Source organism: Strigops habroptila, chromosome 8 (assembly GCF_004027225.2).
Source record: "Strigops habroptila isolate Jane chromosome 8, bStrHab1.2.pri, whole genome shotgun sequence".
Classification (NCBI taxonomy): Eukaryota; Metazoa; Chordata; class Aves; order Psittaciformes; family Psittacidae; genus Strigops; species Strigops habroptila.
This window is the reverse complement of record NC_044284.2, coordinates 57,192,600-57,219,050: the sequence shown is the minus strand read 5'-3', so window position 1 is coordinate 57,219,050 and position 26,451 is coordinate 57,192,600. Positions and strand designations below refer to the sequence as shown.

Here is a 26,451-nt window from a genome sequence, read left to right as displayed (position 1 = left end):
CAGAAGGCATCTCCTTTTAAACTCTTTTCTGTTGCTAATGCATTATCTATTTATTGTGTATCAGGAATGATTCCTCCTCTCTTTTAACAACCTGAGTATCACAGCAACCTAATTAGTAGGCAGATATTCAGAGGGGAATTATAAACACGGCACTGGGAACTGGACAGTTAGCTGATGAACAGACTCCCTCTGAGTGTGCCAGTGCACATTCACACATGCATACACTCACACAAAAATAGTACTATAGGGACCAGCTTGAGCTTTGGGCATTGAGATGACAAATGTAGCTACTTGTGCTAATTTCACCAGATTTTTCTGCTGAGCAAAGCTCTTTCCTTGCTAAAACCTGTGCCTTAACTTCTGGGAAACACGTTAAATTCCCTGTTTGGGAGAGACGGAGCAGAATGTAGTAGATTTTACAGTGACCTGCTCAACGGTATGAGACTCTCTTCCAGCAGTGTCAAGTGTTACACAGCACTTTCAGGGTTTTGGCTCAAGTTCCTGTGCTACAGGAAGCTCCTAGGATACTGGCTGCCTGCAGACAGCAATGTTTGTTGAGCTCCAGCGAGTGACAGCAGTGCCGAGCGGGAGCAGAGAGCTGGCAGCTCTGCACGGCCGCTCAGCTCACCCCTCCAGCCTCGCATGGGGAATCTCACATGCTCTTAGCCCACCATTTGAAAGGCTTCGAGGCATAGACACCAGCACAACTTTGAGCTCACACACAGGAAAAACAGGGATGCAAAAGACTGTGAATGGGGAGAAGCGCTGCTTTAATAACAGTAAAAACTCTTACATTCTCACATGGTTAAGATTTAAGTAGCCTCTGGGAGTAGTTAAACTGGGTAGGGAAACTGGGATTTTCAGTATTCCCACAGCTGGACACCTTAAACGTACGATTTTTGTTTGACATGTAAGATGTTTGTAAAGAAGGTAACAATGGGCTTCCTCAAGCATGCCCACAAAGCACTGGGCAGCAAGCTGCCTGGCAGGCTTCTGATGGGGTGCTCATTTCCCAGCAGTAGCCAGGACAAGACACTTCAAGAGAAGGCAGAGGAAACCCAACCCAGGCAGTTGCAGAGTATTCGCTCACTAGAAGTATTTTCTTCCCTCATTCAGAGTGGTTTCTGGCTCTCCAGGCCTTGGAGTTTTTAGTACCTCTTTTGTTTCTCTTTTAAATGCATGTGTAGTCATTATCCATATAAATGTTGCTATCATGATCTCTTTTAGCTATTATCTTTCCAATGAAAACAACTGCAGTCTTTTTCATCTCCTTTCAGACAGAAGCATTTCCAGGCTCCTAATAGCATTTCTGGTGTGTGGAGGTCAGTGTGCCATTTGAAAGGGCTGGTGACCACGCTGGAATCTGTGGTTGTGCTTTGCTGGCACCCACTTGCAGTCTCGGAAGAGACCATAGCAAAGGTTCTTCCGTAGGTCCCAGCAAGTAATGTCAGCCCCATCTTCATGCAAGAGTTGACCACAGACACGCATCTGAGACCATTCACAGCAGATACAGCTTGGAGCTGGGCTGCGCGACAGCTCATTTGTGTTAAACTATTGCTCTACTGAGACCTTTGAGGAAAAACTTCAGCCACACGGGAGCTGACCTTAGCGTTCAGCTGCTGCTTAGCACATAAACTCGGTATTTTCCCCCAAGCATCTGCTCTTCAGATTCGGTTCAGGCTCCAGAGAGCATTTTCTGTCTCTGACCTGAAGAGGGCACAGGTGGCCCCTGCGTTCCCTTGTCCATGTTTAGCACCTCTGCAGCCGTTACAGGGCAAAGGCCATCCCAGCTCTGTTGTTGGGATTATTTTCCAGTTCTTACATATTTAGCTTGAAAATATCCCTGCCTTCAGCCATTTACAAATACTGGCTGAATTCTTCAGTTTGGTTTGGGGATATTCAGAGTCTCTGTGGTTTGTATTATATGCCTTCTTTTCCTGTTTTGGGAGATGGAATTATTTCAGCATAGGATGGGCTTTGACTGGCTGATTTATTTAAGCCCCTTTTAAAAGAGTGTCAGTGTGACAGCTTTTGGCAGTGTTCCTCTGCCTCTCCTGTTAAATTCGATTAAGCTGTTGTCACCATTAATTCACAGTTCATCTATATTTACCTCTCGAACGCTCCCATGGAGTGCTTAGCCCTAACTCAAGCATAGCCTCACTCCCCAAGTTTAAACCTAACTACTCCAAGAAGCAGTTGCACAAACCGGTGAGGAACTGCTATTGCAAATGGTGGCTTATGGTGTTGGAACGCCTTGTGCAGTGGTGGAGGAAGACACCTTTGAGAGGTTTGATTTGGGTTTTAGTTCATTCTTTGTACTCTTGCGGTGGTTTGTGCTCAATATTTCTTTCCAGCCCATGTATTATTTCTTTCCAGTGACATGTATTATAACCTGCAGGGGTATTTTTATCTCTGCGCCTCAGGACCTGTATTTGTGAAGCTTCAGCAAGGTGGCTCTCAAACACACAGGTGGTATTTCTTGTGTCTGGCTGTTCTAGTGCTGCTCAAAAAGTCATTTCTTATGTTTAGCAAAAGCTTCAGAGGCAGCAGAGAGTATATGGTGAACATGGGGTCGACACAGCCCACACGTTTGACAGTGTAACACCGGGCTTTGGAGCAAAAGGCCACTTGTCACAGCTACTGTAGGAAGGCAGAAGATCCAGCTTCTACCTATTTACTCATTTACAGAGTTAGTGTAATACAGCTCAAAAAGAGGCTTGTACATGAGTGCCAGGTTTTTGGTCCCATCTTCTGCACCATGCCACCTCTTTGCCTGTAAATGGCCAAAAGTCAGTTCTCTGGCAAGGGGTCCGTCCCTTCTGGGCCAGATGCTGCAGCACCTCTTGGTGGGATGGTCGTGTTGTGACAGGAAGGAAGCACTGAAGCTCCTCTGCTTCACTGGTGGCAGAGGATGCCCAGGCACTCCATGGGAGTGGGTTGGTAAGGATCTTCCTCAGCTTGGTCAGGGGCTGTTCCCCAAGCAGGACTGCCCCAGTGCCCCTGTGCTGGCCCCAGTCCCAGACGGCTGGTGGGGATTTTCCATCTCTCAGGTATAACCACTCTCAGTCTTACACTGAGCAAGGCCACCACAAGCAAACACTTACTCAGGCTTTTTCTTTAAAGGATGGTACCAACTGTTGCAGTTTAAGCTGTATTTCTAAGTCTAAAAACAATCCTACATGAGGAATAACTGAAGCTACTGCTTTTCTTTGTCTTGGCTGCAATTTGGGTGGAAAGCTTTACCCTGTTAAAACTACGAAGACACTAAAACAATTTACTTGCATTTACTCACTCTAACTATATTTTCCACTTCTGTTTTCTGGACATGTATCTAAGCTTATGGGATTTCAACTTAAAACTGAGCTGTGTTGAATTTGCTTGCTGAGCAGTGGTGTCATTTTGAGCCTGTCATTATGGCTAGTACAGGAAGTCAGTGGAAAGGAATACAAATCCTTTTCTAACCCCCTTTCCTCCTAAGGAAGACCTGTAAGCAGCACTACATTGTTATCTTTCTTTTACAACATAATTTCTACCTGCAAAATAAATGTTCCTGTAGTTTGGCCATTATGGAAATAGGACCTTTCAAGTATTTCATTTTCCCATATGTGATATGTGAAGTTTTTCTGTCTTTTCTTTTTCTAGGCTTGCTCCCAACATAATCTCTCCGCTTGTCAGCCCCCTGAAAGCATTAGTTCCACCTTCCCTATTGCAGAAACACGGCTCTCCATCATCACACAGCCAGTCACCAAATGGGCAGCAATTTTCTGGAATACCAAATAAACCATACGCTCAATTTCAAAACCAGTCTGTACAGCAGGGATCTCAAGGTAACTCTTCCCTCTTGTCTTTCTTTTCCTAATTTCTAGCTGGGGAGAAAGAATTTATTGCAGTTTTTGCATTTTCGGCCAATACTTACATATTGGCCAAAATATATATCTTTTATATGCTTATATAATAATACAATTATTAAGGCACTGACAGCATTTCAATGGGAACTCCAATTTTTAAAGTGGCTTCATACATACACAGAGCAAAGCATTCAGACCGGCACATGCTGTGATATGGTATCCTAATGGGGGAAGTTTCCCAGCAGCAGATCTCTTGCACTTAGGTTTTTCAGTAGATTGCTACTAGCCATGCATCTCATCTGACTAGTCATCCAGATGAGATGAGATGAGGCTGGTCATCCAGCCTTCCATCGGCTTGGCGAGAGGGACCCTGCCAGAGCCATCTAGTCCCAAAATATATGGGCTGAAGCAGACCTTGGCAGTGTCCTCTCAGTCCACTAATAGTGATGCGCTAGACATGAGTTTAGATAAACAGTTTGCTCTTTGTTACTTGGAAGTTGGACACCTGTATTATTTTATACACTAATATGCCAAAGCACTCTGTACAGCTATAGAGTACCAGTGTGACTTGAGGACAGGAATGGCAGGAGCTAAGCACTAGGCAGCTGTCCCACTGCTTAATTTAAACCATTTTTCGTTCTGGATTACTCAGCCTTTTTCATGGGGACCTTATTTACCTATTGCAGAGTTCTGCTGTGGGAACTAACTAATGGTTCTGCAGTTTTCGAGGTATAAATTAGCAAGAGATATTATTATCACAGATTCTTCCAGTGACAGGAGCTTGTATATAAGAACTCTGTTCTATAATCCAGATGGTATGCTGCTTAAGTGTGGTAAATACTCACAATAAAGCATCATACAGGACATGTGTCTGATTGCAAGAATAACCAAGTGTGTAAGTTTATACAGGCAGATAACCAGCTTTTTGGGAACTCGTTTCACAGCCGTACTGTCACTTATATAAGGTAATTTTTGGCTGGCAAAGTATCACATGTGATCAATTTACCAGTGGGCAAAACGGGCAGTTTGGTTTCTCTCAATAGATGGTAAGGGTAGGTCTGAAACCCAGGGCCAAGAGCACAAACCCAGTGAGCAATTCAGTATCCCAACAGTTCAGTATCCCAACAGTTCCCTCGGCCTTTCCTTCTCCAAGGAGCATTTTTGCTCTTTGGTTGGATTGACTTCGTCTGAAAAGTTAAAGCGTATTATAGGAAATGATTTGTGCTGAAGGAAAAACTAACTCAACCTGATGCTCAACAGATTATTCAATTTAAAAAGATTAAGGGAAAAGTGGCAGATTTATGATAGCATATAATGATATATGATTATGTTACTATAATGAGCTAAATAACTACAAACCACAAGAGGAAAGTTTAGCAGCTCATTACTATGGCAGAAACAAATGCATAGACAGAACAAGTTTTGAACCACTTAAATAAATTGACTTTATTCCTTAAGAAAACCACATTTCCTTTTGAATGAATTGTTGCTTTCTAAGTGTTACGTTGTGTGGTTTTGAAAAAGCCATAATTTTCTACTTTGACCAAATGTTGAAGTATTATTATAAATTCATTATGGAAATGGTCAATCAAAAATCAATTTTGATTAGCAGCCTTTGAAATCAATTGATGTGTAACCTGTACTTGGCTGTACTGGCTCTATGTCTTTTTTGCATCTCAGTTCAGTAACAGCACACTTTTCTCATGGAATCTGTAGTAATTTGGGAGCTTTGAACTTTTGGAACATTATCTACATCTTGGTGTGGAACTCTGCATCTATCTAGAAGCATATAAACATTGTGGATGTGAAATGTTTAGAAAACAGCAAGCTTTGTCAAGCTGGTAGCAGAAATATTGATAATGAAAGAATAAGCTGACCTTACTTATATGTTTAAACCTAGTTGTAGTAAGATCACATGGAAATTATTACATGCTGAAAGAATTTGGCAGGCAACAGAATCCTGTAGTTATTTATATCTGACATGACTTCTTGACAGAAATTTTATGGAATTTGAAAAGCTGAGATTTATTTGCACATACATGTAAATGACATGACATAACACGATGGCATTTAATAGGCATATTTCAATTATTTGCTCATTACATCATTTATTTGAAAGCTGCTTGAAGTTTTCTCGGCTGGGCCTTAGAGAAACAGAGGCAGCCAGTGCACTGTGTGAAGTGGTTAACTGCAGCTTTTCTGTCACAAATTATTTCAAAGTAAAATTTTAACTAAATGTTATGTTTGGAACTCGGTTTATTCCTTTATTAACTGCTATATTTCTACATCTACTGTCCATAAACCATTTAACAGTGATCCTTTAAACTGACAGGACATTTAGCAAATTCTTCGCTTAAAAATGAACCTCAGAAAAATTTTGATTGAAATCAAAACTGAAGGAAAACCTAAAATCCATGTGGAAAAAAAAATATTGGTGAAACTCTTGTTGCCAAATCAGTATTACACTTCTGCGCTCCTAGAAGGAGCAGGGCTGTTTGCACCAGACAAGCCTTCTTGCTTACTTCATATTAACCACTGAAGGAAGTCTTTTTCAAGAACTTGTAAAAAATACTCCATGTTTAGTTTACTCTGATCCATATGTGGTTGTTAATTGAACCATTAGTTATGGGATATTAATCATAATTCCTAATACATTCTGTGTAAAGCATTTGAAGAAATCTGAAGGAACCACAACTGAATGGCATGAACCAAAAGCACCTTTGTTTCATACTGCACATTTTAGAGGTGTTATAAATGCAGTAAGGCTCTGACTTGTACTACATATGCAAATCAAACATTGTAGTGCCTGCGAGCAACAAGTTTCATTTCCTGTGGTTGTGTAAAATGAATGAAACCTTATCTGGCAAGAGCAGCCGTTGTTACAAAAGTCCTTGTGGTTGCTTTAACTCGCATGGCCTTTCCATCTCTTGTCTAATGACTCTGGGGTTTGGGAACACTTAGCGTTTAAACAAGCTGGCAGTTTTCCCTTTTTAATAGTGTGAAAGATGTGTGAGGCTCAGATCCTCTGAACAGCCTGACTGGCCTCTTGAGCCATGCCATGCTACTGAAGGCCATCAGGAAGGGCCAACCTACCTGGTACCAAAAGAAACTCTCCAATCATGCCCCTTAAGCAGCGGGTATAGAAAGTATGTAAAAAGTCATGAAAACAGTCTTACTGACATAGCAACTCAATGATCCTGCAGTCCTTCAACCTGGAGGTATGCAGTTTCAGCCACTCCAAGACTCATTTCCACCTTCCAAGATTAACATTCAGCTGGCTAAATTTTGAAATACAGCTTTTAATACAGCAAGCACAATTCTTCCTACCCAGCCTCTACCCCTTTCTTATAGGCTCCCACTGTCTCATCACTTCTCTGAAGCTCATGGAAAAGGAAGCTTTCATTATACTGCTCAGGTCAGAAGGAATAAAAGTCCCCTTTTTAGTGCCGTGGTTTGTTTCAGCTGACCAGTGACCAGCACTGCAACTGATCCCTTCCTCATGCTGTCGTCTTTCTTCAGTTTGCTACCTGCATTTATCACATCTGCAAGCACATTAGAACCGGAATGGTGCATTTCTCTGTATTTACTTCAGGGAGCATTTAGCAGGAATTTGCTCCTAGTGAATACAACAGTGAAGTAACACTAGTATTTTCCTACATTGTGTCTCTTCACTGCATAGTTCCAGTTAGTTACACTTTTTTGTGCTGCCTTTTCAGAATATCACACAGTGATGCTGAGGGATAGATGCTGCAGTCCAATGGAGAATTTGATTGCTTTTAGCAGTTCTTTACCAGATTTCTGATTCTGAGGCAGTTCTCTGCCTCAGGTATGTTTTCCTGAGCAGCTAGACAGTGAAACTGAAAACACTTCAAAAGAAATCTTTACCCGTAGGTCTTGAGAAATCCCTGGATCCAACTAGTTTCAACCCAGTTCTGTCAGGCTTGGCTGTTCTCTGATTTTCTGAGTCACTGTGCCAGCCCTGTACATCATAAAGCTATTATTTAATAGGTTTAACAAAGGCAAGCCTGGGAGCATGACGAAAGGGCAGCAATTACAGAGACAGAGAAAATACACGTCATGCCTTCCCTAGAAGTGAGGTATCTAGCAGACATTCTGGAAGAGGTTCACTTTTTTCTCTAGCAATGCATATAAGTGCTCTCTACAACCAGTTACACCTCATGTGAAGCCAAGTGTCTAATTTTTTTTTCCCTGTTCATCTCAGAAGGATATATTTTTAGAAGGTTTATAGCAGGGAGTTCATATTTTGTAAACAGAAAAGTCAGGATAATTATCAAAAGCCAATCAATAAAGCCCTGTACCTAAAACCACATCAAACTATGGCTTTGCTACCTTTCATAAGAGCTTTTTGGTTGCATGAGCCAGACTCTCCAGGCAGTAAACAGAAGTGGCTGTCTATTTATTCCAAGGAAGGACATGCATCATTTAATACTCAGCTTTCCAAATTTCTCAGCCGCCTTCTACGTAGCAGCAAATACAAACAGCTTTGGTACAGTGTGCATAGTGTCTTTATCTAACACAGTCATCCATTCGTACTTCACCAGTCATGGATATCAACAGTTTAGGTATTTTGTGGTGGAGGAGCACAGGTTCTCAAGAAATGAATCATCTAATCCATGCAGATTCTGCCAAAACACATATGAAACTGTGAAACTTCAGAGCAAATCTTTCCCCACTCGATGAGTTCATTGTATTTTTACTAAAGAATTGCCTCACTTAGCCTTATTTATTACCACCTTAGAGAACATGACCAGAATGAACAGATACTATCTCCTTGGTCAAACTTTGGAATTAAAGGGAAAATGCAGAAAAAGACAGGGGATCTTTCTTAACAGGAAAAACCTTATACACTGCATGATCTGTAAGGGACAAAATTCCCCCTGTACAGCACCCAGGCTCTTTGGTGACAGGCACAGGAATTTCTTTCCGAACAACCAGAATGAATACCTGCACAACCAGCCCAGCAAGTCACTGCTGAGTGGGGTTGTGCTGGCTTCTGTCAGCGGCTGATCTGGTTGTGTCTGTTTGGCTGAACTATCTGGTTCCTTAGAAAACGTTTCTGTCTGAGTAAGGCTAAGGGAAGAAAGACAACAGCTCCGTATTTTTTCTGGCAAATAGAGGAAAATCCTGATAGCACATTCTACTAAAATTAACACCTGACTCGGTTGACTTCAGTTGCATATAAGGGAAGGAGCATCATTTCAGAGGGGACTTTGAGAGAAGGTAAGAAAACAGATAGCTAATATGACTGTGCAAATAGTGTGCAATGCACCTGGAATCAAGAAAAGGTAATTGAGGCAGGAGGAAGGAAAATCATTAAATCAGGCCATGGTTAGTATAACTCTTGTGGCATGCTTTGAGGTTGTCCTTAAGGGAGCAAATAACATTTTCTTTTAGGATGCTGGCACATACTTCCTAGTTGTAAAATTCCTTCCTCAGCAATGCATTTGTCCTTTACTGTTAGATATCTTCACAGTTGTGCACAAGTCACAGCTTCTGCTGGCAAAACCCAAAGTACTTAAGCTTTGAACACAAGTGGGCTGCTGACTGCGTTCAGCTGATCTGTTACTTGAAATGACGCACATCCTTGAGATTTTTGGTTGATGGGGCTCACAGTCCACAGCACCTTGTGGGACCGAGTCTGATGTAGCTTCTGTATTATTATGCCTTATAGAACACCATGATCGTTTTTCCATAGTTAAAATGAGGAACTAAAATCCCCCACGATAGTAATGAAATACTGTGACAGAAATAGATCTAATACCATTGCAGTGGTGTTAAAATGTGCGTGTGATATCTGTTTTCAGGTTACCAAGGCAGCTTTCACTCAATACAAAACTGTTTCCACTATGGAGACTGCTACAGAACAATGGACCAGTCTGTCACCAGTGATGTGCTCACAGGGGAATCCCACTGCTTTAATCCTCTGAGACAGAATGGCTATCACATACTCAATGCACCTTTAGCTTCAACAGGTAATTTATTCCGCCTATAAAGAATTACCCATGTGATATTTTTAGCAGGGGGGGGAAAGAACACATTTTATAGTCAATGCTGTTATAAAAATATACTTGCATAAAAAGCTCAGTCACTGAAATTCATTTGCATCTATAAAAATCCCAGGAGAAGAGCTAATTTATTTTCTTTAATCCTGCTGTATTTGACTGATGGACAAATTCTCCTTTCCTTCTGCTGGATGTCACAGGCAGTACATAGCTTCGGGAGAGCTGACAAACAAGACACCGCTCACATTTATTGTGTGGGCTATTCATGGTATGTCTCTCCAGGTACGCTCAGGGAGGCTTTTATAGTCAGGTTGAAGTTAAAAAGACAGTTAACACAACTCTGAAGAAAACAGCAGCAGCAGGGACTTTTATTCCTTCAAAGCAGGAATAAAAGAGTGCCTTTGTTTCGCAATCCTGATGTTTACAAAATGGGAAGACACTGCTTCGATAAATTCAGCTAAAAAGACTAGTTTAGTTTTGTCCAGGAGTTCCTTTGTGCTTTGCACATTCATGGCAATTGTGTTTTCCCATTTAGCTACATATTTGCATAATGTAAAATTTGCCACAAGTTATGGTAGCTGGATTACTATAATGCTTCAGTATTGAAGTATTCATTTTTATAAAGCATCGTTTTCTACTTTTGAAACCACAATTAAGAATTGACAGACTTACTGAAATCAAACAAAATGAATGTCAGAGCCATGAAACACCACCATTTACTAGTCTCTTTACTTACATATCTCTCAGATAGGAGGGCATCTTGGTTAAGGACGGTACTGGAAACATATGTTTAAATGCTTTTTGAAATGGGGCCTGAGTCAGACCACAAAACTAGAGTTGACTTTCCTGTTTGTTTTGTATTAAAGGAGACTCTGTTCAGTGAGAGCAGGCATGCATTTGTCTGGTGTTCCGCACTAGAAAGCGTATGCATCATTAACGAACACAAGGGAAAAGTTTAAGATGAAGTTTCAACTTCAACTTTGAATTCTTTTGCGTTATTCATAAGTTTGATATTACTAAAACACAGTTTTTTCATGTTAACATCAAATTTCAAGTTTAGATTGACAGCCTGCAATATTTAAAGAACAGACTAAATAAACTTTCCAAAAGAAATTGTAGGAGCAAAGAATAATACTATGGCAAGACACCAACTTCAACAACAGTTGATTTTTCTGTCTGGGGCTAAACTATTAAGAAATGTTTCTGTGTAGTATTTTTGCTTTTAGAGTGGTTATTGAGGTAAGCAAATACTTAAAAGGCTGAAACATAAATATATATGAAATACATAAATCTTATCTTTTTGTGTGTAAAATAGAACCATTCAGGTTTGTAAGATTCATCAAGGCTATGCATTAATTTTTGTTCAGGCTTTTATAGCACCATTAATATTAAATGAGATCTCATCTCCCAGGAATGCCAAATGTGACTGGCAAACAGCTGCTCCATGAATCATATTAACAGTCAATAAATTCTTATTTTCTGTTCTGGACTTTGGATAGTTTACTCTATCTGGAATCTAATAATGATTTCTGGGCTGTATGCTTCTCTTGGTGGTTGTGTATCTACCCTGTATACAGGCTCCTCAAATGGAAATCAGCGTAACATAAACACTCAGAAAATCTATCAAACTACTGCTCACTCCACTTGGAGTGACGCAGCACAGGGCCGATAAACAGGCTGAGTTCCTCTGCCACAGACTTTGGACACGTGCTGCATGCCAGATTTCTGCAGGCAGCAGAACTTGACCTGTAAACTAACAGTAAATTGATACGTCATAGGAAAATGCAGCGATGTGAGTAAGTAGAGAATTAGGTCTCAAATAATAAAAACATACCTAATAGTAAAATACCTGTAATTAAGTTCTAAAGACTGAGCCGTCGGGGCTTTCTGAAACCAGATGTGGTGGTGTAAGCCCAGAGGATCTGCCACTGCTGCTGGCAGTGCGGTGCTGCACGGCCCAGAGGCCTCAGTTAAGCCTGGTGCAGCATTTGATTCAGCCACATCCAGACACGCTTGCCTGCAGAGTTAGGCAGGAGGAAGAGATGAGAGAAATGCTAAAGAGAAGCAAGAGCCCCATTTTCCACATGGGGAACTGAGGCACAGAATAAGTCATTTCTTGATGGCTCCAAGAGCTCCTCTGTCAAGCAGAGGATGGAGCCATGTCCCAGTGCTGTAACCATGAGGATCAAACATCCACAAGTAGACTTGAGTTCACAGGAATGTGATTTGTAAAAGATCTATTTCCTACATCAGGCACTTTTAGTTCACAGGCATGCTCTTAATTAGAAGAATCTTGTTCCATGTGTTGCCTCAGCTGACTTAATGCTGCTGCCGATTATTAAAATAGGTGGGCTCTGAGGGCTGGGTGCAGGGGTCAGAATCTTGCATAGGAGCTCACACAGACCCAAACCAAATCGGGTCATACATGGTAAAACAGAATGCCTATGTTCAAGGTGTCAATGTTTCATGCTCAGTATTTTGGGGACGGGGTAGCGGGGTGGGTTCAAATACTGTTGTAGGAGAAGGCTTAGGAGGTTGCCCAGTCCACAGGCAGACCACAGGGCCATGGGGCAGACAGGAGGAGCTGGCTGGTGTGAGAAGTGAGGGTTCAGGGGCAGATGCAGAAAGGAGAGGGGCAGGGCAGGGGGTGAACACAGCATGGGTAAAGTGAGGAAAGAGCAGGACTGCAGTAAGATGAGCCTTGATGGACCGGTTGAAAAAGCAGGTTCTAGTGGGGCATAATAGGAAATGTTCATGACCTTTGGGCTGGGCAATAACTCTTCTGTTTCAGACTCCCTGGCAGTCCAGCTCCCATAGCACCTGGTAGCTGGCAAAGCTGTTCATTTCCATAGGGATGCACAGCTCCGGGAGGCTCAAAAAGCTGTGGAAGTAAGTTTTGCATTATAAAAGGAGAAGGGCAGAGAAATTCTTCCCCACCATAGTGGCTTTGTGGTAGCCTGGCAAGCACCAGGCAGCTGGGCCAGGTGAGTAGCTGGCAGCATGGTGGTCTTTGGTGGGCTGAGGACACCGCACAGCTCCTTCCATACGTCCTGTGAGCCTGACCTGACAAACCTCACTTCTGCAGTATAAGGGGATCCAATAAATGCAGGATCCAGATTTTTTTCTGGGTCTTAAGAGCAGCTGGGAGAGACATGGAACATTTTTCTTAAGTGCCATTAGAAGGAAAAACACACAAAGCAAGAGGGCTGCATCGCTTCCAGTGCACACTTACTCGGATCCTTGCCCACTCATTGTTTTGACATCCTATTCAGATAATGACTGTAAAGTCCCAAGAGAGTCATACTCTGATAGTTGCACTTCACTTGCAAATGGGTAGCTTTCCACAGAAATGAATGGGAGCTTCATCTCCTATGACACAAATGTCCATGGAGATTAGTTTGTGTATCTCCTGGGTAAGGCTTTGATGGTAAACCCTATTGTCTTTTCATTAACACTGGGCTGTACTGTGTAATCCCAGGCCTCAAACGATGCTTCCTTCCTTATATGTACTATGGTACTAAATCATGTCCATACAACTTGTCCCGCTTTCAGGCTATGATGCAATCTCTGAAGCACAGTGTGTATCTGAAGACATGGTTTCCAATGGAACTGATGAAAGTGGATTCTTCCAGAATGGCGCCTTTGATCACTGCTTGAATCACATTCCTTCCATCTATACAGATACCTAAGAGCAGTGCTGACCCTGTTGCCTTTATTATACCTGTAACTGAGTATGTAATAACAAAGGTGTTGTTCAAGTACTTTTATTTAGTCTGTATCCCTATATGTGCTCATTTAAACAAACACCTCACATTTACCAAACCATTTTATACATGAATAGTCTGTATAAGATAATATTGGAACCTGTTCCTTTGCTGTGGCACTTTGAAATTCATGCTTTAAGGGAATGAGGAGCATTTCAAGCAGCTTGTTTTGTAAGTTCTCTCAGTAAAGTGTAAATGTAAGTAAGTTATATAATAAACTTGTAAAGAAGGGTTGTTTTTTTCCTGCAAAGTACATTTCAATTTGAGAATGTTGTTCCCTTTAATCAGTTTTCGTTTAACTCATTGGTCAATTCTTCTCTCTCTTTTTTTTTTTTAACTAGAAGGATTTTTTTAATCACAGACCTCATGTATATAAAGATCTTCATTTGCTCGGCTGGTTTTATATTTTCAGTTTTACAAGAAAGCATTAAAAACTGGAAACAAGTGTCCTGTCATTTCTTAACATCACCGGTCTGCCTGATAAATCCTAATATTCCATTCTTAAAATGCCTGAGAGTGATTTAAACAAAGCAGTGACATTTCAGTAAGGGTGAAATTATAACCCCCCAAGTGTATGTGAAGGAAACCAAGGTGCTTGCAGGCTGAGTGACAGGACCAGAGCCTTCCAGCACAGGGCAGCACCACAGGCTGCCTCCTCCTCACTTGGTGCTCACCGGCCCTAAACTCTCTCGCAGCCTGCCTGCTGCCCCTGCCATGGTGGGTGCATCAGCACAAGCAGTACAGGGGAAAATGAAATGCAGCTGTGGTTGGCTTTGTGCCTCTGCAAGTAAACATCCCCTCATGCCCTGTGAGATCAGGGGCATGTTCACACTGCACAAACACTAAGTGTGGGGCAGGTCACCTGATTTGTCTATTCACAAGAGCTGGAAGCCACTCTGACCTCTCCACTTCTGGCAGGACACCTTGGGAGGGCTTTCCTCCATCCAAAGCACTTGTAATCACCAGCTTCCAGAGAAACAGAGGCCACCTGCAGTAGCTCGGTTCCCTGGCCTCAGTGGGCTGCATTTCCCAGCCTAGTCATGATTCCTTGGAGAGACAGGCATCCTGCAAGGGGACATGTGCTCCCAGTGTGTGCCAGCACAGGCAGGTTAGATGTGAGCTCCTGAAAATGTCCATGGTGAGTTGGGAGAACAATAAGCAGAAACTAACTAAAAAAACCCAACTGTTCTCATTTGCAAACTACTGCTTAGTTGGGCTTAATAACCCTAGGAGCAAGCCTATGGTTAGCTGAAAGGCTTTCTTCTGTCTGATATACAAACCCCAACCTCAGGAGATGCTGCTGCATGTGGGACCTGCTGTTCTGCAGGTGTGGGTGCAGCCTCACAAAGGAAAAAGAGAGGCTGGGTTTGGGTTAAATTAAGATAATTAGAGTTAGCATCAACTTTGCTCTTGTACTATGGACACAAGTGACACTAAATGCCCTGGTTGCCCTTGGCAGTGTCCAGCTGTGCCTCCTGCACCCAATGCCACAGGGCAGAGCTCTTGCGAAAAGGCCAAAGGACATTTGGACAGCAAGTCCCAGAGCAAAGCCTGCAAGAGGACACCATGTCCACATCAACAACAAGCCATTCCCACAGCTCCCACACCAGCATGTCTGCAGCAGCAGAGATGCCACACCAGACACATGACAACCTAAGGAGGCTATTAGGTGCCCATCCAAGCCAGGGGTGCACACCTGAAATGCTGCTGAGGCCTGAGAAGTTTGCAGCAACAGGCAACTCTTCGCAAGCACCATTCTCTCTACAGGACATCCAGCTTGGGCATCAATAGATTTCTGGCAAATACCCCTTCACTTACAGCTCAAAGTTACACAGGGCACCACTGAAAAGCTCACAGTGGATTGAAACCAGGCAGTCACCGAGGATGGTACTTCCTTTTTTTCCTGTCTTCTTCCCATTACCAGGATCTGCTTGCAGCAGTATGCCCACACAGAGCTGTCAAGGACCCCCTCTCATGCCAGGTATGCCAGTGCCACATCCCATCTCTTCAGTTTTCAGGCCTCTAATCCAATAATCCACTCCCCAGAGAACAGCCTAAACTTGCCCCTCCTGCTTCCCAAAGGACTGATAGAACATGTCAAGCACCTGGCTTCAGCAAAACAGCAACTTCCACAGGAAAAAAAATGCTCAATTCAGTGGCATGTTAAGAAAATACCACATTTTGCAGCTGCATAATCAGAATCCACAGAGCAGGCTCCAAGCTGAATGGAGCGGTTCTTTGGCAGCATTTGCAGAAGTGGCATTACTGGTTTCACAGGACTGTGGTTCTCCTTATAGTCACAAAGATATACAACCACAATGAAAATATATATGTATTTTAAAGCATAATTTGGTGGCAACGTGTGAACACAACAAAGTACTGGGGAAACACAGTAGCAGCCTACACACAGGGGTCTCCAGTGCCCCAGCCACTCAGTGTATTTATGTCCTTTGCAACCCCACCAGGCTCTCTTTGACAAACACCTTGCATGGAATCAGGATATAGTGAGGGTGACCCATGCCTCCAGACAACCCTTGACCAGCAGCTCTCCTGGGGGACCAAGACCCTGCCCTCTGCAACGGTGTTACCTCCGAGGCCAGTCTAGCCCCCAGTGGCTCCCTGCCTCTGTTGGGCACTTTGCACAGAGGTGGAGTGGGAGGGAAACCCAGACGAGGCAGAAAAGGGGAAAATGCTGCAAAGGAAAGTGCTGGGTGGCAGCTGAGGAAAGAAACAAGAAAACAACACTGAAGGAGGACAGCCAGAGGTCAGTCACAGTGAAAGGCTTGTACCAACCTGCCCAGACACATGGGGGGCAGCTCAGGTCCAACACCGACCTGGTGCCCCAGCCTCAGGTTCCAGCAGCCCAGGAGTCTGCTCACAGAGCATCCCGGTGCCACTGTGCCTCTCCTCAGCCAGCAGCAGCCTCTGCAAACCCTGGGGACCATCTGTCACAGCAGCATGTTCAGCACCACTCCGAGCCTGGTCTGGGCTAACCAGAATGCATGGGTGCATTTTAGTTGTTTCTCCAGGGCCTGCTTGCACCTTGCCAGTGTAGATGAAGGGGCCTCTGTATCCAGTTTAGCTTTCTGTCCTCTAGAAATTAGACACTGAGGAAGTTTTACAGTCAGTCACTCCAGAACAAGGTGAATGGGGTTATGCGACCCCTCTTTTGTAAGTGGTTCCTCAAGATCTCCAGCTCTCAAGGACACCCAGTCCCAGCTGCAAACCTGTTAGCTGTGGCTGCCCTGCCTGGTGCAGGCAGTCCCTGGCAGCACAGACTCAGCATTCCTCTCTGGGAATTAAAATGCATAAAGGCTCCAATTGTGCTTTAAGCCTAGGCAAGTGGCTTTGCTTCTGAGTACTGCCACATCTGCTTTCTGTCGTGTTGCTTATCTATTCTGATACATCAGAGTTTTGGGTTGGTTTGGGTCTCAGAAGTGGCCAGAACTCTTTCCTGGAACGTTAAACAAAGAGGCAGGTAGCTTAACAACTGCCAAGCAGTAAAACTCTAAAGCTTTTAAAGGAAGACCTAGAAAATACATATCCAAAGGCCAACAAAGCTATAATGGCTGAGACAAAAATCAGAATAATTCCTGTGCTTCAATTAGCTGGAGACATTAAAAGGAAATCGTGTCTTAAAAACATGATTAATCTCATTTCCTAAAAATTAAAGAAATCCTTCTAAAAATGCCATTTTTTTGAAGTTAAAAATACAAGCCAACCGAACCTAACCATATTTGATCAATTACAAAAATATTTCTGTCACAACAAGCAGGCTGTTCAAAACCACACAATGATTCACAAAGGTCTGGGAAACTTAAAGCAGAGCAGCTGGAGTGATGATTTAATTCCAGAATCTGTGTGAATCAGGTTTTCTGTAAATTAAAAGGCTGGACTGAAAACGCAAAAGCTCTCATTTGAGTTTGTACAGTTTGGAAAGTTATCCATAATAAAAGCATTAAAATACACAATAGCACCAGTTAATGTGTGCTTGAGTACTTCATTATGTCCTTTTATTACATGTAAGTAGGGAAGTATCTCATGTAAGCTTTTCCTAAAGACACAAAGAAACCTTTCAATGGAATTTATTGCTTGGCAAGTTTCTCGTTGTGGTGCTGTAAAAACCCCACCAACTAATATGTATAATAACTGGAGTAAGGCTTTATAATAGTAGAAAATTATTGCCCTGTGGAATTAAAATGGAACTGCTGGTTCCATTTCACTGTCAGATACTTTTTCAATCTAGGCAACAGAATTCAAATAATAAATTACAAACCTACTTTATAAATAGCCACAAATCATTTCCCCAGTGAATGAAAACCCCATGTGTATGTTCTCGGTGTGTACACAGGACGCTTTAGGAACGCCCGAAATAAGATGACCTTCGGTGGCTGATCAAGCTGGGAGAGAGAAAATGAATTTCAAGTTGACACAGAAGAAGCTGAAGCACTTCTTTGCAGTCTCCACCAGCTGGGATGGAAGCCAAACATTCAGCAGGGCTTCTACATTTTTAATATAATCAAACTCAAGCGTTTCATTGTATAGAAAACCAAAATGCTTCTTCTGGTCCCGTTTACTAGCTGCAGTACTTCACAAGCTATAGAAGTAGTCATCCTTTCAGCGATACAGAGGTGCCTTTGCTAGCAAGCAAAGGAGATATATACACATGGCATATCATGACAAAAGAACACTATTTTAATGCCATAATTCTGATGTGGCAACATGACCCAGGAATTTGTAAGACCAAAGCCTCAGGTCTGCAGTAGCAATGGTGACAGCCTGTGGCAGGTATCAGATATGCTCCCATGGATACAGAGTTAGTACATTTTCAGGTCATACTCTCTAGTGAGGTACACACCAAACAGCAGGACCAGCTGCTGCTTGTGGAGGGGCTTCTCTGCTTCTGAGACTGTCCTTTCAACTGGATACACTTTGTAAATGGTAATAGTCCAAAACAACAAATTCCAGAGCACATTAAGAGCACCGATCCGATACTGCAATAGATGTCAGTTACGCAAGCAGCGCAAAAAAACCCCACTTCTTAAAACAACAACCGAGCATGTGAAAATAAACAGTGACTGTAAATTGAATTTAAATTGCATAAGAGTCAAAGATTTCAAGGGGTTTTGTTATGATCTTATTAAAACCTACACGACTTCAATTCAGTTCTCCAGCAATGTATTTGTATTAAATTAAAAGATCAGTGCAACAGAAGAAAAAGAGCCAGTCTATATGATTTATTTCACTGACAGCAAAAAGCCATTGGAATATTCCCTCCTGAAATAAGCTCTTCTGAGATGTGCGAAGGTAACACTAAAGGTTCCTCTCTTCTTAAATTTCAAAGCAAACTGCAAAGTCCCTTACGTGATTTTGAAGTTCATGGCCCAGAGTCAGCAGAAAAAGACCTGTAGACATCCAGATTGTCAAGGCCTTGCAAGGCTGCATACCTTGGCACCAAGGACTGTCGGCCACTCATGGCTGCAAAACCAGTCAAACCACAAGAGAGGTTTTTCTTTAAAGCATCTAACCCATAGAAAGTCCCAATCTAGCTGAAGCCCTTACAAGATTGAGCTTTCTACCTGATTTCTACTGAGATGAAAAGATATTTGCCCATTCCTTTGGCAAACAAGAAAATTTCTGCAGTGGTGATGAAGCCAGAAAAAAAAAAAAGGCAAATAATTCTTCTGTGCTAACACAGATTTTCTGGCTGGAACCAGTAAGTCTCATTCAAAACCAAGTGACTCAACTTTGGAAGTGTGTTTCTGGCCCTGTGTTGTATAGAAGTTCTCTTCAGTTAATCAAGGACACCAAGAAAAGGATGATGTTAATTTTCAAGAGTTTTGCAAGTTCGGGCCTGCTTGATTTCAAAGGGTTTTCTCCTTCCTTTCCGAGAGAGGCCACATTTCTGAACCCTCTAAGTGTGCCTGGGTGCCAAGTAGTGGACTGGAATGTGCTGCTGGACACTGGGAAAGTACAGAGACATGGGAGGACATGTGGAGATGCTGGCCAGGGACTGGGCAAAGAATGGAGTGCCTTAAGGTGGTTTAGTGGAGGATTAGACTGACCTTTCCCTGCTTTCAGGTTCCCTTCATTCCAGAAAGGCAGCTTAACACCATTCTCAGGGCAATGGCAACCAAGAGAGTCGCAGAGCAGCTCTTCCCCTCCCAGCACCCAAGTTCAGTATGTGATTCCAACAGCAGATTCAGGATTTTCCTCTTCAATAACTAAGGGATGGCTTCATTTCACCCTACTTCGGGCATCCATGAGTTGCCAAAACAGCACCCTGGCTTCCTCACAGGTGCTGGGAAGGGAAAGATGCCTCCAAAGGGGGAGTCACCATAACCCAGGAAGGCACCGAGGAGCTGCAATCTCCACTGATAGACATTAAAATCCAGACAACGTAAATCCTCCCCAGCATATCTCCTTTAACAGAAAGGCTGAGCCTGTGGTGTGCCAGTGTCCTACATCCTCTCCTAAGCAACCAGTGCTGCTCTCCAAAACTGAGCATGACGCCACTGAGTAACCTGCACCCCCTCTTTCAGCAAAACTGGGGACCACTGCTACCAAAATAAATCCCTCCGAATCAGAATTTGTCCTGAATATAAACCAAAGCAACATTGCTGAATTGCAACAGTGGGCAATTGAGGTGGGCTGAGATTTTTTAAAGGTGTCTAAACACCCAAAAACTTTTACAAAGGCACTAAGTGGGATTCTTCAAGACTGCCTTAAATTGCTTTAATTTCATCTCCAGGATTTGATTTGCTTCTGAAAAATCCTCTTAGGTGCCTATTTGCATCTTTAGGCCCCTTCTACAAATCAGAGCTATACTGCATAATGAGTTTTCTTTCCTATCTCTTTGGGTTGAGAACCACACATTTGCCTAAGGAATTCTCCATGGACCTGAAATCTGTTCGGATTATAAATATAGGCTGAGCTGGGAGCAGGCATTGGAAACTGCCATGAAGACCATGTACAGAAAACAGTGATTCTAGTCACACAAGATACCCGATATAGCTGGCAGGAAGGCAAAGCTAAACAAATGCAGGTTTACATTTTACTATTTAAAGAATAAAATATTCAAGTTGAGTTCCATTAACACCTGTCAGGACTTTGGTCCATACTCAAATCCACATTTCTAATTTTACTGCTAAATAATCCCCAAACTTGGCAGTTCAAAGGTAAAGCAAAATACCCAAGCTAAACATCTGAAGCAAATTGTAGCTCTCTGGAAGAGCCCTTCTGCTGTATAAATGAAGGTCATATGTATAAATGATTAGAAGCTTAAGGAAATATGTCTTCTGCTTTTCTAAATTGATAACACACACATATTGCATTAATATTCCCACATCAATTACTGGACATGTTCCCTGCTGTAAGAAAAATGATGATTTCTTTTTTATAAGCCCTTGGAATAATATTCTTACACTCGCACAATTAACTCTTGCCGTGCAGAGAGAAAAGGAGTTGATTTAATACACTATATCCCAGAAAAGCAGTGCATCAGGCCCTGGAGATGCCACCCAGGTACACCCTGGGTTTGGGGGATTGTCAATGAGATGCAAGAGTCCTCCTTTCCCCAGTGAAGAAGTGCCAGAGGTGACATGTCCTGGTGGGGACAGGCTTGGGGAGAGCAACTCAAATATGTTGGCTCTGGTGTTACAGCCATGGCAGCCACACTGATGGCAAACCTGGGAGCTCTGTTTGTTTATCAGAAACAAAATAAACCCAACAAATGTTGCAAAAGACTTCTTAAACACTTGCTTTCTCTCTGTAAGGGGTAACTCGTGCTTGGCAGCAGGCATGGGGCAAGGTCTCACCCCAACCATATGGAGGACCCCAAGTGCCCACCCGGGCTTTTGGGGCTGCCCAGACCCTGCCACAGGACCCACGGCTGAAGTCAGGGGAGGGTCAGGGCAGCTGCTGCAGTGGCCATCACCCCTTTGGCTGCTGCTAGCTCACACTTGCCAGAAAGAACTTAATCCCAGGGCTCATAAAAATACTTCTGAAACACGTTTTCCGCCTTTGAAGTGCACCAGATCTCACTGAATGCCAAGTATTTTCCATAAATGTTCTCAGGCTCAAACCTACCCAGACCCATCTATAGAGTCTTCATACATACAGCTATTGTATATATGTATCCTGTTATACCCTGATAACCCAGTGTGTGGCTGGACACCCCCCATTTCAAAGGGAGATGGCCTTGGCATGGACATGAGAGAGCCCAGCTCTGGTGCACCATGTGAGAGGCTGGCAGAAGAGTCACCAATTCACCACAGCTGATGCTGTGCACAGCAAGCACAAAAATGCAAAAAGTATTTATCACTTCTGACAGATTGCTTCGTTTTCTGCTTTTTATTAGCTGCCATAAAGGTAGGCTCTTATTGTCAGAGACAAAAGTCATTAAAAGGAGAGAGGGGGAGGGAACAACAGAATTATTTCCACTGAAAATTACTTCCGTATTTTTCCCAAGCAGCAGAACTCTGACAGATCCCAGCTGTGCACAGATTATAGTTATAATTATAATCTGTGTACAGATTGTAGTGCCAAGTTCAAATTTTCAAGACTGTAGCCACAAATGCCATGTTTTCTTGTCCCTGTGGATGGAGGTCTGTGCAGACTTAGAGGAAAACGTACTGGGAATCGCCTGCCTATTGACCACCACTTTCCCTGCATATCTGCAGTTGACAGTCCTGACAGGGCTTCTCTGATACTTCTATTTTCTCACAAGAGGGAGCTCCAGCTCTGGCTTAATGCTATGAAAATGTCCTGCCCAGACCCTGCTGCTCTGCTGCCTCTGAAAACACCCATCTCTTGCCCAAGATCAGGCTTATAAGGGCTCCTTTTGCGGTTAAACCCCATCACCAAGAGTTAGAATCTCAACATGAATTTCAACGATCAGAAAGTTGCTATTGTCATCAACTTTTCCAGAAATTTTCCATAAATGCTATCAAGGTCCATTCCTGCTTCCTGCTTCCATGCACACCCCTGTGGCTCACCATGGATGTGAGCATGGGAATAAGCACAGGGGCACAAGCACTAACGGCCACGGCCACTGCTTTCCATCACAGCTGAGGGAGGGAAGAGGGAGAAGCCTCTGTCCATGGGTAAGGTGAAATTCCAGATGCAACCTCCTTTCACACAGCGCAGCAGCAAGTCTGCCTGCGCTTGGACTGACAGCCACGGGGAGAGCTTTAAAATAGTAACACCCAGTTTCAAAGCAAAGTTTTAAGGGGAAATCCTGCCTGACCAATTTGGTGGCCTTCTATGATGGAGCCACGGAACTGATGGACAGCGGCAGAGCAGTTGATGTCATCTACCTGGACTTGTGCAAAGCATTCGACACTGTCCCACATGACATCCTTGTCTCTAAATTGGAGAGACATCAATTTGATAGATGGACCACTCGGTGGATAAAAAACTGGCTCGATGGCCGCACGCAAAGAGTTGTGGTAAATGGCTCGATGTCCAGTTGGAAACCTGTAACGAGTGGTGTCCCTCAGGGATCGGTGTTGGGACCGGTCCTGTTCAACATCTTTGTCGGTGACATGGACAGTGGGATTGAGTGCGCCCTCAGCAAGTTTGCCGATGACACCAAGCTGTGTGGTTCGGTTGATACGCTGGAGGGAAGGGATGCCATCCAGAGGGACCTTGACACGCTTGTGAGGTGGGCCGATGCCAACCTTATGAAGTTTAACCAAGCCAAGTGCAAGGTCCTACACCTGGGTCGGGGCAACCCCAGGCACTGCTACAGGCTGGGCAGAGAAGAGATTCAGAGCAGCCCTGCAGAAAAGGACTTGGGGGTGTTGGTTGACGAGAAGGTTAACGTGAGCTGGCAGTGTGCGCTTGCAGCCCAGAAAGCCAACCGTATCCTGGGCTGCATCAAAAGAAGCGTGACCAGCAGGTCGAAGGAGGTGATCCTGCCCCTCTACTCTGCTCTTGTGCCACCTCACTTGGAGTACTGCGTACAGTTCTGGTGTCCTCAACATAAAAAGGACATGGAGCTGTTGGAGCGAGTCCAGAGGAGGGCCACGAGGATGATAAGAGGGCTGGAGCACCTCCCGTATGAAGACAGGCTGAGAGAGTTGGGGCTGTTCAGCCTGGAGAAGAGAAGGCTGCGTGGTGACCTCATAGCAGCCTTCCAGAATCTGAAGGGGGTCTACAAGGATGCTGGGGAGGGACTCTTCCTTAGGGACTGTAGTGGTAGGACAAGGGGTAATGGGTTCAAACTTAAACAGAGGAAGTTTAGACTAGATATAAGGAAGAAGTTCTTTACTGTGAGGGTGGTGAGGCACTGGAATGGGTTGCCCAGGGAGGTTGTGGATGCTCCATCCCTGGCGGTGTTCAAGGCCAGGTTGGACAGAGCCTTGAGCCACGTGGTTTAGGGCAAGGTGTCCCTGCCCATGGCAGGGGGGTTGGAACTAGATGATCTTAAGGTCCTTTCCAACCCTTACGATTCTATGATTCTATGATTCTATGAAAGTTGTGAGCAGCACCACAGTTTCAGTGGGAGATATTTGGTAGCTGCAGTATTTTTGACCCTTCTGTGTACGGAATGCTGTTCCACACCTTTGCTACATTGGTCTTAGTGATGGTCTGCTAACTCCAATCTATGTGTGTATATATATTATCCAATGGGCACAGCTTGATGCTTTATACTATTGCTTTTGCTCCCCACTTCTCTCAGTGTACACTGCAAGACCTGCCAACTTTTCCTACATGATTTTTTAGTCTGAGCTGATGTCCCCAGAGGCTTGTGTTGGCACACCTTGGGTTTCTGTGCTGATCCTGTTATTAACAATATTAAGAAAAAAGTCCCTTCTGAAAGGGATTCCTATTAGTAACACCTCTCCCACTCAGCTCTCCTCCTCCCGGCACAACCCAGGTGGCCTCACGCAGCCGCTGCACAGTTTGGGGGCTTAAAAGTAAATTATTGCAACACTCAAAGGCAGAGAGTTTATGTCAGGAACACTTCAGCACCCAGAAAACTGTGTTGGTCTGAAATCCAAAATTAAGACTGCATGTCCTTGAGCTCCCTCTGCTGACCCCATGATATACAAGAACATGAAGTTCTTTGCCATCACAGCAATGCCAATAGCATCTCAAATAACCCAGAGATGTATCCCCAGGCTGATGCCAGCTGCACAGGGCTCCTCTGGGGCAGGGAGTAGAGGAATGTGCTGGATGGTCCTGTTTTCTATGGAAACTGACCCAAGATGGGCTCTATCCATGGCCCAGGCAGGGACAAATGCCTCTCACAAACTGCAGAAGCAGGCAGCCGTGGCTGGGGGAAACAGTGATGCAGCCTGAGGCTCAGTGTCCTCCTGCGGAGCACGCTGGATCAGGCTCCAGCAAGTGGGCATGTCACAGGAACTGCCAGGGAAAGCGGCACACAGCCGGGCCAGTTTAGTTTCTTCTGACTTACTCTAAACAACAAATCTGTCCTGAAAACATAAATCTGCAAGGATTTTCTGTGACCAGCAACCAAAAGAATTTCGTATTTGTCTAAGCCTAAGGTTAAGAAGGCATAAAGGCTTTGTGGCAGCTCTGCTGTGGGGTCAGCATGGCAACTGCAACAGCCACTCGCCAGTCTTGGGTTTCATCTACTGCACACTGAACTAAACTGGATAATGAAACGCAGGACATATCTGTGACATAGTGTGAACAAAGACATAAAAAAGATTAAAAGGCGACTGTGGAAAGCTCGCGTGCTCCTCACATAATGAGAACAAGTTGTTCAAAGCCTGCTGCTTGCCTGCTAGCACAGAGGCTCCAGGCAGGTTCGCAGGCTGGAAACAAGCCCTGGTCCCAGGCAACCCAGGAGTCACACTGGGCACTGTGTGCTGAGCATCTCTCTGCCTTGCCACCTTTTGCATAACCCCAAGGAAATTTGCACTCTCAGTCTGCCTCAGTTTCCCTACATGTAACACATGTTATCATGCTCCCTCCCACTTCCAGAAAATTATTTTATATCTGTGGATTAAGGATTTTATATCTGTGGATTAAGGGTCTAAAGTTATCTCACTGCCCTCCTATTCAGCTGAGCTTTGTTTAATTAGGACTCTGATTAACTGCAAGAGGGAATGCAAATGTGGTGCTGGCTAAACCCTTCTTCCAGACAATGATAAAAGCCTGTCTTTAAAATACGTATTTTGCTCCCAGTCTATAGCAAATAGAAATGAAATATGGCCTATTTAATACAAAATGGGTTTTAAAGTGCTATTAGCAACACATAAAACCTTTAGCCATGCAATAGATTCCCTCTAATCCTATTTTAGTTTTTCTAAATATTATGCTATTTCTATGAAACATTTATGACACAATAAACACGGAATATTTCATTCCAACACTATTTCTGACTTGACATTTATATTATGGATTATCAAAGACTATGATCAATATGAATACGTTCTTCTGTATTATGTCAGAAAAATATTGGTTTAAATGAACTTTCAAAGTATTTTTTCTGGCTTTTTCCAATAAAACTAATACCCTGCTTCCTGTCTCAGATCCATTTTAAACACCCAGCAGATTCCCATACTTATAACTTAAACACTTGAAAAAATCCCAAAGACAGAACTCGCCATCTCTCTAAACTTATGAATATAAAAACCATATGTTGACATCTAAATAAAAACTGTCAAATGAACTTTTTGCCTAAGTGGTTCTTCCAGTTATATAAAATCAAAGTATATAAAAAAGGATAGAGCTCACTTTGGAATAAAAAGTTTTGCAGCTCTTACTGAGTCACTTTTTCCCCCTCCCAGTTTGAAACTTCAGGGAGAAGTTAAGCTGGCTGATGGCACATAGAATGATTTG

At 43.4% G+C, this 26,451-nt stretch overlaps 1 protein-coding gene across 6 annotated transcripts in view; it reads left to right on the top strand.

The window, feature by feature from the left end:
* GLIS1 (GLIS family zinc finger 1) overlaps positions 1–14,080 on the top strand; it is a 204,657-nt gene extending 190,577 nt beyond the window's left edge. For all 6 annotated transcript variants that reach the window (XM_030493503.1, XM_030493502.1, XM_030493498.1 and 3 more), the window contains 3 exons: positions 3,643–3,827; positions 9,674–9,841; positions 13,424–14,080. In XM_030493503.1, the coding sequence (XP_030349363.1) occupies positions 3,643–3,827; positions 9,674–9,841; positions 13,424–13,560 (490 nt within the window). In that variant the 3' untranslated portion in view covers positions 13,561–14,080. The remainder of the gene's footprint in view (positions 1–3,642; positions 3,828–9,673; positions 9,842–13,423) is intronic.
* The last annotated feature ends 12,371 nt before the right edge of the window (positions 14,081–26,451 follow it).